General features: G+C 34.9%; 1 protein-coding gene across 1 annotated transcript in view; it reads left to right on the forward strand.

Annotated features, from left to right (window-relative positions):
* LOC136035603 (rab GDP dissociation inhibitor alpha-like) overlaps positions 1-16,385 on the forward strand; it is a 56,707-nt gene that overhangs the window by 24,950 nt on the left and 15,372 nt on the right. The window contains exons 5-7 of the mRNA XM_065717482.1: positions 1,808-1,948; positions 9,171-9,442; positions 15,050-15,194. Coding sequence (XP_065573554.1) covers positions 1,808-1,948; positions 9,171-9,442; positions 15,050-15,194 — 558 coding nt within the window. The remainder of the gene's footprint in view (positions 1-1,807; positions 1,949-9,170; positions 9,443-15,049; positions 15,195-16,385) is intronic.

The following is a 16,385-nucleotide window of genomic DNA, read 5'->3' on the forward strand; positions in this document are numbered from 1 at the left end:
TTTGTTTCTTTTTTTATTGTCTTTAGTTTAAAATTTTATTATGATTATTTTAGGTTCTTAAGGGTCTAAATTCTGCTTTCCATCTAGTTCTACCACTGCTAACAACTCGCCGCAGCACCAAGCCGCCTGAGGCCAACACAACTACGCACTTCCCTCCTCCATTGCAATCTAGTGAAAGCCTTTATACCTTCCCAGGAAGTTCCCATTTCCCTTAAATCCTTCTTTATGACACCCTCCCACCTAAACCGCGGAAGACCTGCTTTCTGTTTAGCCCATGACGGTTGACCGAAAGGGACTAAGTTCTACTTTCCATCATCGGCTTCATAATAAAAAAAACATTTCTATGGTAGAAGCTGGTATTATGGCTTTTTCTGATAAAATTGAAGATTCACAAGAACTGGCTGGTATTATGGCTTCACAAGCTGGTATTATGGCTTTTTTGATAAAATTGAAGCTTCACAAGGACTGGCTGGTATTGTGGCTTCACAAGCTGGTATTATGGCTTTTTCTGATAAAATTGAAGCTTCACAAGAACTTAGGGCCGAGATCATAAAACAGCTCAACAGTTCTAATAAGAGAAAAGTTTGAAATATAAACAAAACTGACTTATTTGGCTTCACAAGATGGTATTATGGCTTTTTCTGATAAAATTGAAGCTTCACAAGGACTGGCTGGTATTATGGCTTCACAAGCTGGTATTATGGCTTTTTCTGATAAAATTGAAGCTTCACAAGAACTTAGGGCCGAGATCATAAAACAGCTCAACAGTTGTAATAAGAGCAAAGTTGAAAATGGAAACAAAACTGACTTTAAAATACTTTCACAGTTAAAAAAGGATAAAGTCCTAATTATCACTAGACTTGACAAAGGTAATATGATTATAATAAGGGACAATTGTGATTACGGACGAAAAATGAAAGCCGTTATTTCAGGTAGCACCACTTACAGGAAACTGAATTTCCAAGCCAATTTATATTATTATATATTATAATAATATATTATTATATTATTATTATTTCCAATTATATATTATTTCCAAGCGAAATTTATATTTTACATGAGAGTGTGTTTTCTATATTTTTTTTCTTTTTGATCGTATGCCATGTGGTTTTTCGCCATGGGTGATTGTATTAAGCCAGTCGTTACCAAATGTATGCCACAGGAACTTCGGGCAGTGGCAATAAACAAATCAACACTTTCACACTTAACAATAACACATGATGATACAATAACATAACAAAAGAAAAAAATAGGCATAGTAAGAAACATAATACCAAGATAATAATACATAATATTGGACACATAATGATAATAAAAGTCTCAGTTATTAGGTGAGTTCCAGGTTTACTTAGCTCTCTAAGACTACCGATCAAATGCGTGAATGTGAGAAGCAAAAATGAATTAACATCATAAAAACTTTTATTACTTACTTAAGACGAGGCACAGGCTATTTAACATAAATTAACATCTAGAAGCTCCTTGACCAGGTTTTACCAAATTGATCTGTCCTCTACTGGCGATCGAATAGTTAAAGTCACGATTTGCCCCGCTTGTAGCCATATTTCTGGAAACCGCCTAGTGGTTCAAAGTCCTTCTACACGATTTTCCACCATAACCTGATCTGGCCTCCTGTTGGAGGGAGGTGTTTCTTCCAGTAGGGAGGCACTATAGTAAGGGCATGGCTTGTTAGGCTCTCCTCTGTGCGTCGCACCACATGGTCAAGCCACTTGAGGCATCTTTTCTTGGTCATGCTGGATACTCTGATTCTTTTTACTAACCAACTAAGGTTTGATATTTTTTTTTCCAGAGATGATACATACTTAAAGCGTCCTGCTGGGGAAACTCTCAGAAGGATTAAATTGTACAGCGAGTCCCTGGCTCGCTATGGCAAGTCTCCATACCTTTATCCAATGTATGGTTTAGGTGAACTCCCTCAAGGATTTGCTCGGTAAGTTAGAGCTTAGCATTTTCTTTTATTTACATTTGCAATTGTGAGTATTAGAATTATTTCGATATCTTAAGTGTTTCTGGGGTTATACAACTCTCTAAAATTAAACTATATCCCTAAGAAAAGTTCAAGAAAACTTTTCAAAAATTCCTGAAATTTTTCAGCTATTGTAGTTTGTAGGTCACCAGGTTAGTGACCCTCCTACAGCGGTCCATAAGAGACCAATTTTTCTATGCAAAAATTAGCTCAAAATTTTATGCTTAACCTAATTAGAGAAAAGAAAAGTGGTAATACTTGCGTAATGGTGGCTAACTGTGCACCGAAAATATAATACAAGTTATAATAATTAGTCTTGAAAAGTAAAAACACTTGTTTTTTGAAAAAGATTAATATAGTAATTAGAATAATTTTTTCTTAGTTGCAGCAATAGCTGCATTGCTGCTAATTGCTAATTGCTGCTCCATTGCTAATTGCTGCTAATTGGTAATTTGAAGCAGCTAATTGCTGCTTCAAAAATGATATACTCTTACCTATATCACCTTTTATAATTCATTATAGAACGTTTAGTAAAGGAAATGCTCAAGTATTTGAACCCTCCAACCCATCAAAATTAGATCCATATTGAACAATAAAACCACTGTCAAAAGCACTTAATTGAGGATTTATTTCTTCAATGATCATTTCATGAGCTGTTGTTACCCTTGTGTGAATTGCTGATTGGGGGCTCATTTGGCAGATTTTTTTCCTTATTTGCTTTCTGAATAATATTAGATTATTGTGCTAGATGGAGGAAGAAATGACACTTATGGTGTCAATGTATTTGTTTTCCATGTCATCACTAAAGGCCTACTCGAAAGTTGTACTATGATGACGAGGCGCTCATTTGAAAGGTATTTTTCTTTGCCAATCCGGTTCTTACGTATCCTTAGTGACTGCATGGAAACAAAGTGAATTTGGACACGAATCCGACAAATTTTAATACCATCTCCAAAATAAGTGGGACTTATTTGAGCTAGGAGGCTATTTAAATTATTTTAGAGAGGTCTTGTCAAGGAGGTTGCCTGACATGGACAAAAAATGGATTGGTCTCTTGGACATCGTTCTGAACGTAATGCTACCATTTGAAATTGAGCCTTATAATCCCCTTATCTGATAATGCTAAAGGGCTGGAAAAAAAAACTGTTTTCTGTAGCAATTCAAAAGATCATTAATTGAGATACACAAGGACTGCTGTAGACTCCTCACTCATCGTTGTCCCAGATATGGTGCTGGCAATAGCCACTTTGGTGTGCCATGGTGAGATGGATTGGGCTAGAAAACCGGTTAGAATCCTGATTTCTTTAGGATCAGTTAGAACAAATTCTATTACCATCTCGAAAATTAGAGGGGTTGCCTGAAAAGGGAGGCTCCTTGGACTCTCTTTATACAGACCTTTTCAAGGATTTAATTCTTGGATCAAGGATCTTGGTTTCTTGACTTAGATAGACAATGCCCCGCTTTTTATCTTTACGTTTTCTTTTAGTTTTATCCAGCGCACGAGTCAAAGCAGAATTCTTTGAATAACAACCAAATTATCTAATACTTTAACCTTAAATTAAGTAAATAAAACAAAATATCCCATGTGGTATTGGGTGGTAGATCCGACTTGTATATATATATATATATATATATATATATATATATATATATATATATATATATATATATATATATATATATATATATATATATATATATATATATATATATATATATATAAACTACTACTACTAACAAATCACCATAGCACAAAGCCGCTTGAGGCCGACAGAGCTACGCACTCCTCCTCTGTCGTAATCTATTCAAAGCTTTCCTCTTTACACCCTCCCAGAAAGTTCCCGTTCCCTTATATCTTCATTGCGACATCCTTCCACCCCAACCAAAGATAACCTGCTTTTCGTTTAGCCCTAGATAGTTGGCCTAAGAGGACAATATTTGGCAAACTGTCATCCCCAGAACGTGCCCTAGCCACTTCAACCTTTCTCTTATTATAGTCTTAGAAAGCGGGATTGAACCACTTTTTTTGTGCAGTCTACTGTTTGAGATACGGTCAGTCAGCCGGGTAAAACACCTAGCAAATATTCCTCCGTTTTTCGGAGCGTCTGTGTTTCAGAACCATGCTTGACCAGTGTCATCGCTGTAGCTTTCAATATTCTAACCGTGGTTCGCAGACTTCTAAAAATAATTTTTATTCTCTTCACTATTGCTGTTGAAACTTTAAAAAAGTTGTTTTGGGTTAGTTTAATGACTAGTTTCATCCGCTTCATTACATTAGACAACAAATTAAGAAACGAACAGAAATTAAATGTTGAGAGAGACAGTTATTGTGACGAGTAACGTTCCGTGAGGAGCTCCGTGAAAATGACTGAAAAAGAAGGAGTTTGTCGTTTCCGTCAACTCCCACATGTTGTGTTCAAGCGATTGGTTATGATCTTCTGAAAACTTATTTAATATGATGAATTCCCAACTGGTAATTTGCCTAAAAGTAAAAGAAAAACAAAACATAAAAACAGGAGTATTTTTGTAACGTTAATATAAATATGATCGTTTTTGTCAAGTGCAATGAATCATTAAACGGTTGTGAGTGAGAGGCCTCGTAAAGTGAGTGCCTACTGTCAGATCAGTTTTTCGTTAATTATAAGTTTTAGCATTGCTTCTACTTATATTTGAAAAACGAAAAAAAAATCTGGTTGTTTTTAAGCAGGAATGACATTATTTCTCAATTTGTTTCAGTTTTTGTAATATCCACGTTGAGCAATATTTCTTCTTCTAGTTGTTTTCATATATTCGGCGATCGCTGGTCTTACTATACATATCCGTAGCAGCCAAACGGGAAATTTGTTTGGAACATATTAGCTATAAAATAAAACAATAAAGGTTTATTCCAAATTTTAAGACAAAGTAATTGATAAATGAGATTGAAATACATTTAAGTTATGCAGTAATTTTTCGTTCCACAATTGATTGGTTTTCTTGTGCCTTCCTGGGAATGTGATTGGGGTTTGGCCTATTTTGCTCACTCTGTGGGCAAATTTATTTGGAACATTGCCCTCCAATTCTATTGCACATTAATTTTTGCAGTAATTTTTTGCTACACAATAGATTGTTTTCTTGTACCTTACCGGGAATGTGATTGGGGTTTGGCCTACTTTGCTCACTCTGTGGGCAAATTTATTTGGAACATTGCCCTCCATTTTTATTGCAGATTAATTTTTGCAGTAATTTTTCGCTACACAATAGATTGTTTTCTTGTGCCTTCCTGGGAATGTGATTGGAGTTTGGCCTATTTTGCTCACTCTGTGGGCAAGTTTATTTGGAACATTGCCCTTCAATTTGACTGCAAATTAATTTTTGCCGTAATTTTTCGTTACACAATAGATGGCTTTCTTATGATTTCCTGGGAGTGAGATTGAGGTTTGACCTTTTTTGCCCACTATGTGGGCAAATCTGTTTGGAACATTGTCCTGTTATTTTACTGCAGATTAACTTTTGCAGTAATTTTTCGCTACATAATAGATTGTTTTCTTGTGCCTTCGTGGGAATAAGATTGGGGTTTGACCTATTTTGCCCACTCTCTGGGCAAATTTATTTGGAACATTGCCCTCCCATTTTAAAGGCAAATTAATTTTTGCTATAATTTTTTGCTACACAATAGATTGTTTTCTTGTGCCTTCTTGGGAATGTTATCGGAGTTTGACCTATTTTGCCCTATCTTTGGGCAAATTTATTTGGAACACTGCCCTCCAATAAGCGTTAAGAAAACGCTTAGAGTGGAGGGATCGGGATGAAACTTGGTGGGAAAAATAAGCACAAGTCCTAGATACGTGATTGACATAACCAGAACGGATCCTCTCTCTTTGGGGTAGTTGAAGGGGGGGGGGGTAATTCTGAAAAATTAGAAAAAAATGAGGCGTTTTTAACTGACGAACGGGTGATCGGATCTCAATGAAATTTGATATTTAGAAGAACATCGTGTCTCAGAGCTCTTGTTTTAAACCACGGTCGGATCCGGTGACATTGAGGGTTTTCAATTTCACAGCAAATTAGTTTTTGCAGTAATTTTTTGCTGCACAATAGGTTGTTTTCTTGTTCCTTCCTGGGAATGAGATTGGGTTTGACCTTGTTTTCTCATTCTGTGGGCAAATTTATTTGGAACATTGCCCTCCAATTTTACTGCCAATTAATTTTAGCTGCAATTTTTTGCTGTATAGTTGGTTGTTTTCTTGTGCCTTCCTGGGAATGATATTGGGGTTTGATGTATTTTGCCCATTCTTTGGGCAAATTTATTTGGAACATTGCCCTCCAATTTTACTGTAAATTCATTTTTGCAGTAATTTTTCGCTACTCAATATATTGTTTTCTTGTGATTTCCTTGGAATGAGATTGGGGTTTGACCTATTTTGCCCACTCACTGGGCAAATTTATTTGGAACATTGCCCTCTAATTTCACTGCAAATTAACTTTTGCGGTAACTTTTCGCTATACATGAGATTGTTTTCTTGTGCCTTCCTGGGAATGAAATTGGGGTTTGACCTATTTTGCCCACTCTGTGCAAATTTATTTGGAACAATGTCTTCCAATTTCAATGCAAATTAATTTTTGCTATAATTTTTTGCTACACAATAGATTGTTTTCTTGTGCCTTCTTGGGAATGTGATCGGAGTTTGACCTATTTTGCCCACTCTGGGCAAATTTATTTGGAACATTGTCTTCCAATTTCAATGGAAATTAATTTTTGCAGTAATTTTTTGCTACACAATAGATTGTTCTCTTGAGCCTTCCTGGGAATGAGATTGGGGTTTGACCTATTTTTCCCATTCTGTGGACAAATGGAACATTGCCCTCCAATTATACTGCAAATTAATTTTTGGCAGTAAATTTTTGCTACACAATAAATTGTTTTCTTGTGCCTTCCTGGAAATGAGATTGGGTTGTGACCTATTTTGCCTGCTCTCACTGATGTAGTTTGAATCAACTTTCGTGTTTTGAAACTGGACGGTATAAATTAAGTAATCCCTGGGGGCCAAAGGGGGTCTTGCCATCAGTACTATTAAAAATTAATAACAAATGTGCCATAAGGAGTTTAGGGATATCCCTGAAACTGTATTAAAACAGAAGTTTGTTACAGTCTACAGCAAGGTCTACCACTATGTTTACATTACCATGCTCACAACTGTGAAAGCTCCTTCTTGTGTTCTAATTTTGGTTGGTTATACTAACGAGGTCTGTTTAGTTGACAAACTATTACTGCTCATTTCGACTGTTTTAGTTTTAGGCCTTTTTAGTCCGATTCTTTTAATTTTAGGCCTTTGTACTCTAACTCTCACCTGGGTTCCGACAAGGGGTATGAGGTTATAATATGCTGAATATATATCTTGGGTTATAGTTAATTTTTACGTCACTTGCCGGGCGGCCGAGTGCCAAATAGCGATCGCAATCTGTCGGTTTGTTGGTCTGTCGGTCCCGGTTTTGCTAGTTCGGGCACTTCCAGATATGCTAGGACGATGAAAGTTGGCAGGCGTATCAGGGACTGGACCAGATTAAATTAGAAATAGTTGCTTCCCCGTATTGACCATCTGGAGAGGACTGGAGGGACGGTTAGTCCGGAAAAAATAGAAAGAGTATTTTAAAAAATGTCTCCATGAAAACCTACATAGCGCAGTGGATATGATATTGGTATTCTACTTTGAGGGTTGTAGGTTCAATCCCTGACGGAGAGACATATTAAACGATTGAAATTATTCAGCTTTAGAGGCAGAAATCCCGTGCAGTTGTGCTTATTATGGTAGCCTCTAAAATTAAAAACATCACCGCAATAAAATTGCGAAAAGTTGGCACTCATGACCTCGTCACAAGTTCAATATGACCTCTTGGCTCTTGTTTGGAGTGGTAGGGAATAGAGCTTCGTTAATTTCCATCAACTTATTAACTATTAATCTCATTTAAAAATTTAATTACTAACAACTCTTGTTCCTTTAGCTGGGAATAAGTGCTGAATTTGATTGCAATTTATGTTTCCGGTGGCAGTAGCATTAATATGGGAGAACATTCGCTATGTTATTGTAAAATGGTTTTAGTTTGTAACTGCAGCAAAATTTTGAAGAAAAAAGACTAGCCTTAAGGTCAACTTTGCGCAAGCCCCTACCTTAAATGCGACTCATGAAGCAAAGTCTACGTTCTATTGCAAGTTGCAACAACTTCTGGCGCTAGTTCCACCTTAAGGTTCACTATTAAGGCTATTATACTATTATACTATACTTAAGGCTTCACTATTCGGCTTAGTTGTTTCACTAAAAACGTTGATTGCAGCTATGTTTAGGAATCTTGAAGTAACAACGTAGTTCTTTAATTTCTCTTGAATATTTTGTTCTTTAATACGTCGCCAAATAGACTTACTACTTAAGTTTGCGTTTAAGTTTTTTGTAAATTTTTGTTTTATTTTTCATACTTAACAGAAGAATAAATACGTAGTTTGAGTTTGAAACCGAACACTTTCATGTATTATGTTATGACAAATATTGATGGAAGTGTTGGAACAAATTTTTATCGATATATAGAATGAGAAAACTTATGCTAATGAGATACTAGAAACTTGATAGAAACTATTTAGTCGAAACTAAAAATTAGAGATACCATACGCAAGGTAAAATATTTTAAATTCTGACAAACTCACCCCAAGGTTTGTCTCTATTCTTCTCTTAGCAAAGCAAATTGACGAGTCTTCACTCCAAAGCTCAATTTCTTTTTAAGGAAGAATATGATCTCGTCTTTTTTTCAAGTTATATTATAGGTTTAAAAGAAAGAAGTTTTAACAAGAAGTTTAACTTGTTAACAAGTAACAAGTTTTAACAAGAAAGAAGTTAACAAAATGGCAAATCTTGTCCTCTACATTAATATGCCCAAGGGATTTCCTGTATCTGCCTCAGTGGGCTTATGTTGGGGCAGGTGTATTATTTTTAGATTAGTATTTTGTTTCTAACTAATATTATTTTTATCATTATTTCGTTTTTATTATTGTTGTTATATATTCCATTTTTTTTTTTACAAAATATCATATTTGTGTATTTAAGTATTTTTTTTTTTTGAGATATTAAAAATATATGAAAAAAACTTGTTGGTGCCGCTAATTTGAAATATATAGTCTTGCGTGTGTACTAATAGAACCATGGATATCGGTTTTTAGGTTGAGCGCTATCTATGGTGGAACTTACATGCTAGATAAACCCATAGACGAAATTATTATGGAAAATGGCAAAGCAGTTGGAGTTCGTTCTGGTGGAGAGACAGCTAGATGTAAACAAGTGTACTGTGACCCCAGCTATGTTCCTGACAGAGTAGAAAAGGTTGGTCAAGTCATCCGTTGCATTTGCTTATTGGACCACCCAGTTCCTGGCACAAAAGATGCTTTATCCACACAACTGATCATACCCCAGAAACAGGTCAATAGAAATTCGGGTAAGCAATTTAAAAACACAAGATAAGCTTGTTCCATTGTGCTTTTCTTCCATTGTTAAAATTGTCCATTATCTTCCATTGTCCACAATATCCATTGTGCCAGTTCCTAGCACTAAGGATGCTTTATCCACACAACTGATCATACCCTAGTAACTGGTTAATAGGATTTCGGGTAAGCAATTTAAAAGCACAAAATAAGCTTATTTCTCATGTTCGGGTAAGCAACTTAAAAACACAAAATAAGCTTATTTCTCATGTTCGGGTAAGCAATTTAAAAACACAAAATAAGTTTATTTCTCATGTTCGGGTTAGCAATTTAAAAACACAAAATAAGCTTATTTCTCATGTTCGGGTAAGCAATTTAAAAACACAAAATGAGTTTATTTCTCATGTTCGGGTTAGCAATTTAAAAACACAAAATAAGGTTATTTCTCATGTTCGGGTTAGCAATTTAAAAGCACAAAATAAGATTATTTCTCGTGTTCGGGTAAGCAATTTAAAAACACAAAATAAGTTTATTTCTCATGTTTTGGTAAGCAATTTAAAAACACAAAATAAGCTTATTTCTCATGTTCGGGTAAGCAATTTAAAAACACAAAATAAGTTTATTTCTCATGTTCGGGTTAGCAATTTAAAAACACAAAATAAGCTTATTTCTCATGTTCGGGTAAGCAATTTAAAAACACAAAATGAGCTTATTTCACATGTTCGGGTAAGCAAATTAAAAACACAAAATAAGCTTGTTTCTCATGTTCCAAGGGTGATGGTAAAATTTAGCATTTTTGGAGTTTGTTAAATCGTCAAGATATCAAAGCTTTCATAATTATTAACAAGTCATCCGTTAGTAGATGCGGACTGCAAATATATAATACTATTATATATATATATATATATATATATATATATATATATATATATATATATATATATATATATATATATATATATATATATATATATATATATATATATAACTTCCTAATTAATTAATGTATATATCTTAAAATGTTTAATAATTAATTAACATTATTTGATTTATTAGACCATGTAACAAATTTAATAAATATGTTCAGTTGGTAATGGCAGTTTTTTTATTTATCGTTTGTTTTTGAAATATTTGAACTTAAAACTTTTTGAGCTAAAAAGATGTTTTGTGCAAATTAAGCCCTTTTATTCACAAATTGGAATTTCCAGAAATAGTTCAAAAACATGCATTTTCTAATGAGAGGACTCAGAAATGTCCGTAGGAATCGCATACTTAACACAAGAAGATTTACGTTGTCTGGGTAGGGTTGGTACGTTGTCTGGGCACGTTGTCTTGTGCACTTTCATCTATTATGTTGTGACACATATTGCATGAATGAGACAGTGTTGGAATTGTGTAGCAACAAACATTTATCGCCATCTAGAATGAGAAAAACATATACTAATCAGATGTCCACGGGGAGGGGTATTTCAAAGAAGTAAAATACGAAAATACAAGCGAATTATTTGAGTTTTTTATAATTATAGTAATATTTTTTTATTATAATAGAAACAAGTATCACAAATTGTGTATTTCAAAAGCCATTTTCTCGCTGAAAAGTTGCTATAGTTTAAAATCGATCTACAGCTGTATAATAAAACCGCGGAACCACGAATTTAATAGCTCCCTGCATGGGGGTGAAGGCTATTTTAGCCTTCACAGAGGAATGAACCCCACCCCTGACTCCCCCAAAGAGAGCGGATCCATTACGGTTACATCAATGACGTATCTACGAAATTTGCTTATTCTACCCACTAAGTTTCATACTGATTTCTCCACTCTAAGCGTTTTCCAAGATTTCCAGTTTCCCCCTCCAACTCCCCCCAGCGTCAACAGATCTGTTCGGGATTTGAAATAAGAGCTCTGAGACATGAGTTCTTTCTAAATATCAAGTTTCTTTAAGATCCGGTCACCCGTTCTTAAGTTAAAAATACCTCAATTTTTCTAATTTTTTCAAATTAACACCCAGCCCCCCCTCCCCTGAAGAGAACGGATCGGTTCCAATTATTTCAATCACGTGTCTGTATCTTGTGCTTATTCTTCCCATCAAGTTTTATCCCAATCTCTCCACTCTAAGCGTTTTCCAAGATTTCTGTTTCCCCCCTCCAACCCCCTATGTCCCTGGATCCGATTCGAATTGAAAATGGAGCATCTGAGGCATAAGATCCTTCTAAATATCAAGTTTCATTAAGATCTGATCACCCATTCGTACGATAGAGATACCTCAATTTTCACGCTTTCCAAGAATTTCGGTTTCCCCTTGCAACTCCTCCCACTGTCACCGGATCTGGTTGGGATTTAAAATGAGAGCTCTAAAGCACTAGATCCTTCTAAATATCAAATTTTATTAAGATCTGATCATCCATTCGTAAGTTACAAATAGCTCGTTTTTTCTAATTTATCCGAATTACCCCCCCCCCCCGCCAACTCCACCAAAGAGAGCGGATCCGGTCCGGTTATGTCAGTCACGTATCTTGGACTTGTGCTTATTCTTCCCACGAAGTTTCATCCTGATCTCTCCGCTTTAAGCGTTTTCCAAGATTTCCGGTCCCCCCCCCCCAACGACACTGGATCTGGTCGGGATTTAAATTTAGAAATTTTAAGTTACAAGTTCCTTCTAAATATGAAATTTCATTACGATCCTATCACTCCTTCGTAAGTTAAAAATACCTCATTTTTTCTAATTATAAAAATAGAATCAATTTTTTCACTGAAAACTGCATTTTTCCACAACACTGTAGATCTGTTTATATTATAAACTATTATAGTCGATATGTTATGTTAAAGTCGATATTTATGCCATACACTATCACAGATAATATAGTTCATTATGAATAGGATTTTATATAAAAAGACAGGCATTGGAAGAACAATATAATATCTTAGATATTATAAATATCTTAGATATCTTAGAATAATATCTTATAGATATTATTCAGGCATTGATCTTAGAGCTGCCTGATTCTTGAGGTTTGTCTCTTGCTATTCCAAAGAAGTATGTAATTATAAGTAGGAATCATGTAAGTTTAATCGATATCATGGCTGTACAGAATGCTGAAATCTAGTGAAGAATAAACTATGGCATATGTTGGATTTAGTTAGCTGCCTTATTCTTCGAAGTTTTCATAGTAAAGAACGAACTTTAAATCATAGTTGTAGTCGTTGCTGAAACATAGTAAAAGAAAAAATAAAACCCGTATATAACTGAAATCACAGTTGCAGGAGTTTTTATAATAAAGAGCGAACTTTAGCCTATACTAAATGGATTACATAAAGGTTATATTAAAATACGATCATTAGAAGAACGAACCATTGCATATGTTGGATTATAATAAAGAACGGATCCGGGTTTCAGCGGTAGCTACTCTAAATTATTCGGTTACAGAGGTAGCTAGCAATCTAGAAAAAGATGATCACGTCCCATACTAAGAGATTACTTTACTTTAAAATTACTTTAAAAAAAGCGTCAAATCGAAATATAAATATATATATTTAATATATTTAATATATATTTAACATATATAAATTAAAATATAAATCCTTGTTGGAGCGGCAGCTAGCAGCCTAGTAAGAAATGCTCCCGTCCCATGCTTCAGTATACCATACAGTAAATACAGCATACCATAACTGCTAAAAATAGAGTTAGATCAAAATCTGGGTCGTAGCGGTAGCCAGCAACCTAGTAAAAGACGATAACGCCTCGTAGTACAACTACAGTAAGGAATAATAACTTGCCTACGACTACGTAAAGGAATATAAATTGGGACATCAACGTTATGGATCAATTTTTTAATAAAGAACAAACTCTAGCCCTTAGTTATAGTATAGAACGAGATATTAATTTTGGTTGCGGCGGTAGCTGCCTTCTAGTAAAAGCCGAATTATATTAAAGAACGAAGTCTTACCTTTACTAACGTGCATAGGCAACTTAACTATATTTAATAATTAAGAACGAATTCTAGCCCATAGTTTATAGTAAGGAACGAACTCTAGTGGATATTATAGTAAAGAATTAGTAACTGAAGGGTTTATTATAAAGAGGACTCTCAGAAGTCTGTAAATTAAAGCCTGGTAAATCTGGCTTAAGCATTTTTTGGATTGTATAAAATGATGTCATTTCACTTGTTGAAAGACAGCCATTTTGTACAGCATAGCTAAACGATTTAGTTACTGTATCTCTAGGGTTATTGTGCAGGTCAACCCAAACTAAATGTTGCTACAGGTTGAAAGCTACAGATACAACTAAGCCAACAGCTGCAGGTACAATTAAGCCAACAGTCGCATTTCATTTACTTAACCAGGAAAGAAAGCACAAAAATGATGCTGCTAGATGTTGGAGGAGATTTTATACGGCTCTCTGGGAAGGGGCACAGTTTTGTAGCAGCAAATATTTTAATCCAAAATCCCCAAGATACGATGACTTGTTCCTTTGGCGCTAAAGGAGAGCCCTTTCTCCACTGTACTGTGGTAACCTCTAATACAGATATTCCATTCAGTTTATTGTATCTATGACGTAATATGTGTAAAAACTTTAAGCCAATATTTAAAATTTTAAAACTTTTTCTATATTGAAAAAGTTTCAATATTTCTATATTTTTCTAATATTGAAAATAATTTCAATGTTAAAACTTAAAGCTAATATTTAAAATGTGTGAAAATGTTTGAAAACTTTATAGTCCCGGTTGCAGCTGTAGCTAGCAACCTTAAAAGAGACGATCACGTCCTATAATAAAAAATTTGATGGTTTATAACTCCTAAAAATAGTGTCAGATTCAAAATTTACAGTAAGGACCAAATTCTAGTCCATATTAACTGAAGCAACAGGGAAAAGAAAGAGCCGTTTTTTTTGGTATCTATGACGTCATGTGAAATTACACATTATTAAAAAAAACGAACAGCTAAAGTAAAAAGCATGGGAAAATGTCAGAAGCCCTGAGAATATGTCAGAAGCAGAAGAATATGATCTGAAAAACAATTTTATAGTAAAAAACAAACTTTTGGCCATAGTGATTGAATACTGTGGTTAAGAACAAACTCTAGCCAAATAGTGCCAAGAATATAATAAATAACAAACAAGAACATGGGTAAAGAACAGACCAAGAATATATTAGAGGGTAGGCTAGAACAAAACCAAGAAAATGGTGCACATTAAAGAACGAACTATAGCTCGTAATAACCGAAGAAGTATCTATCCATCCGAGTCACAGGGGTAGCAAGCAACATAGTAAAAGACGATCACGTCCCTTGCTAAGAAATTGATTAAAAGAAGTCACTAAGAAATAGTGTGTTTTCATAATTAGGGCCCTTGTCCTCCATCTGTGGATCTTGTTCTGAATGGTGGGAAAATTGTTGTACAGCTTTATAACTATGTGCGAAATAACCACCTCAAAATCTAGATTTGAAATAAAATAAGACTGAACGGATATTATTCTATGTTCTTTTATTTGGAAAGGGGGAGCTTAAACATAAGCGTATGATTTGAAAATAAACTATAGGATAAACTATAAAGAGGCTTGGCTCCCTTACAAATTTTATGGATTTTTTATGAATTACATATACAATTTTAAATATTTTTTTTTCAGATATTTATATATCTGTAGTGAGCTATACTCATCAGGTGGCAGCAAAAGGCTGGTTCATTGCTATGGTATCAACAAATGTGGAAACAGCCAACCCAGAAGCAGAAATTAAGCCCGCCCTTGTGCTTCTTGGACCAATCAAACAAAAGTATGCATTTTTTCTCTTTTTTTATAAGACATATTTTCAGGGGCCGACTATATTGAAAAGTTTTAAGTTTTCAAGAAGTATTGTCAAACTGTATTGTTTATGATCTAATAACTATGAAGGTTAGATGCAGCTGTACAGTTTTTGCAGTACTGTCAATGGTTTCTGGTAGGCAAATGTACACAGTGGGACTCCCATCCAGTGTTGTGCCAAGTACTTCTTTTTTTTTATTTAAGTACAAGTACCAAGTGGCCGAGTGGATTGGTGCGCTGGATTCAGGATTCTTCGTCTGAGAGGACGCGGATTCGAATCCCGGTGTACCCAATTACTTAGTTTGGGACGAGGGTCAGTGGCATGACTCTGTAAGCTTAGCCAGAGTCGACCCAGCTCTAAATGGGTACCTGGAGAAATCTAGGGAAGGTAAACAGGAAGGGTGTGCGAAAGCACAGGATGGTTGGCCCCCAACCCCCCATTGTACTTCCTGGCTGAAGGGCCAAGAAATGGAGATCAGCACCGCCGGTAGGGACTGTAAAGTCTATTGCCGTATCCTTTACCTTTTTTTACCTTACAAGTACCAAGTACTCAGAGAAATTTTTACTTAAGTACACGTATTAAGTACTTCTCTAAAAATTTACTTAAGTAATAAGTACTTCTGAAAAAGTACTTCAGTATTTAAGTACTCAAGCACTAATATTTTACGTACAGTAAATAGCACGCAAAACACTTCTTAAATATCCGTTTCCTTTCAAAGTAGACAAGATAAGCAAGATTCTGACGAGAAATCGACCGCCTTTCAGAAAAAGAATTTTTCTAATCAAAAAATTTTTTGATTTTTCGAATCAAAGGATCTTATACAAAATTGCACCATCTTACGTACGCATTACAACACCTGGTTCAAAGTGTTAACTGTGCATTAAACTCAGGTAACGTACCTGTGTCTATTTTTATTGACATTAAAAAAACGTTTGACACGGTTGACTACCAAGTATTGCTTCATTTAAGAATGAGAAATCTTAAAATAAATGGGGCTTGTCTACGATGTTTTTGAGAGCTATCTTTACGGTAGGTCCCTTAAAGTCGTTTTAAATGATGTAGTATCATCATCTTTTCCTGTGAAGTATGGTGTACCTCAAAGTTCTGTGCTGGGCAATTTACTTTATCTGGTTTACGTGGATATGATGCGCTTTTATCTAC

This window comes from Artemia franciscana, chromosome 14 (genome assembly GCF_032884065.1).
Source record: "Artemia franciscana chromosome 14, ASM3288406v1, whole genome shotgun sequence".
Lineage (NCBI taxonomy): Eukaryota > Metazoa > Arthropoda > Branchiopoda > Anostraca > Artemiidae > Artemia > Artemia franciscana.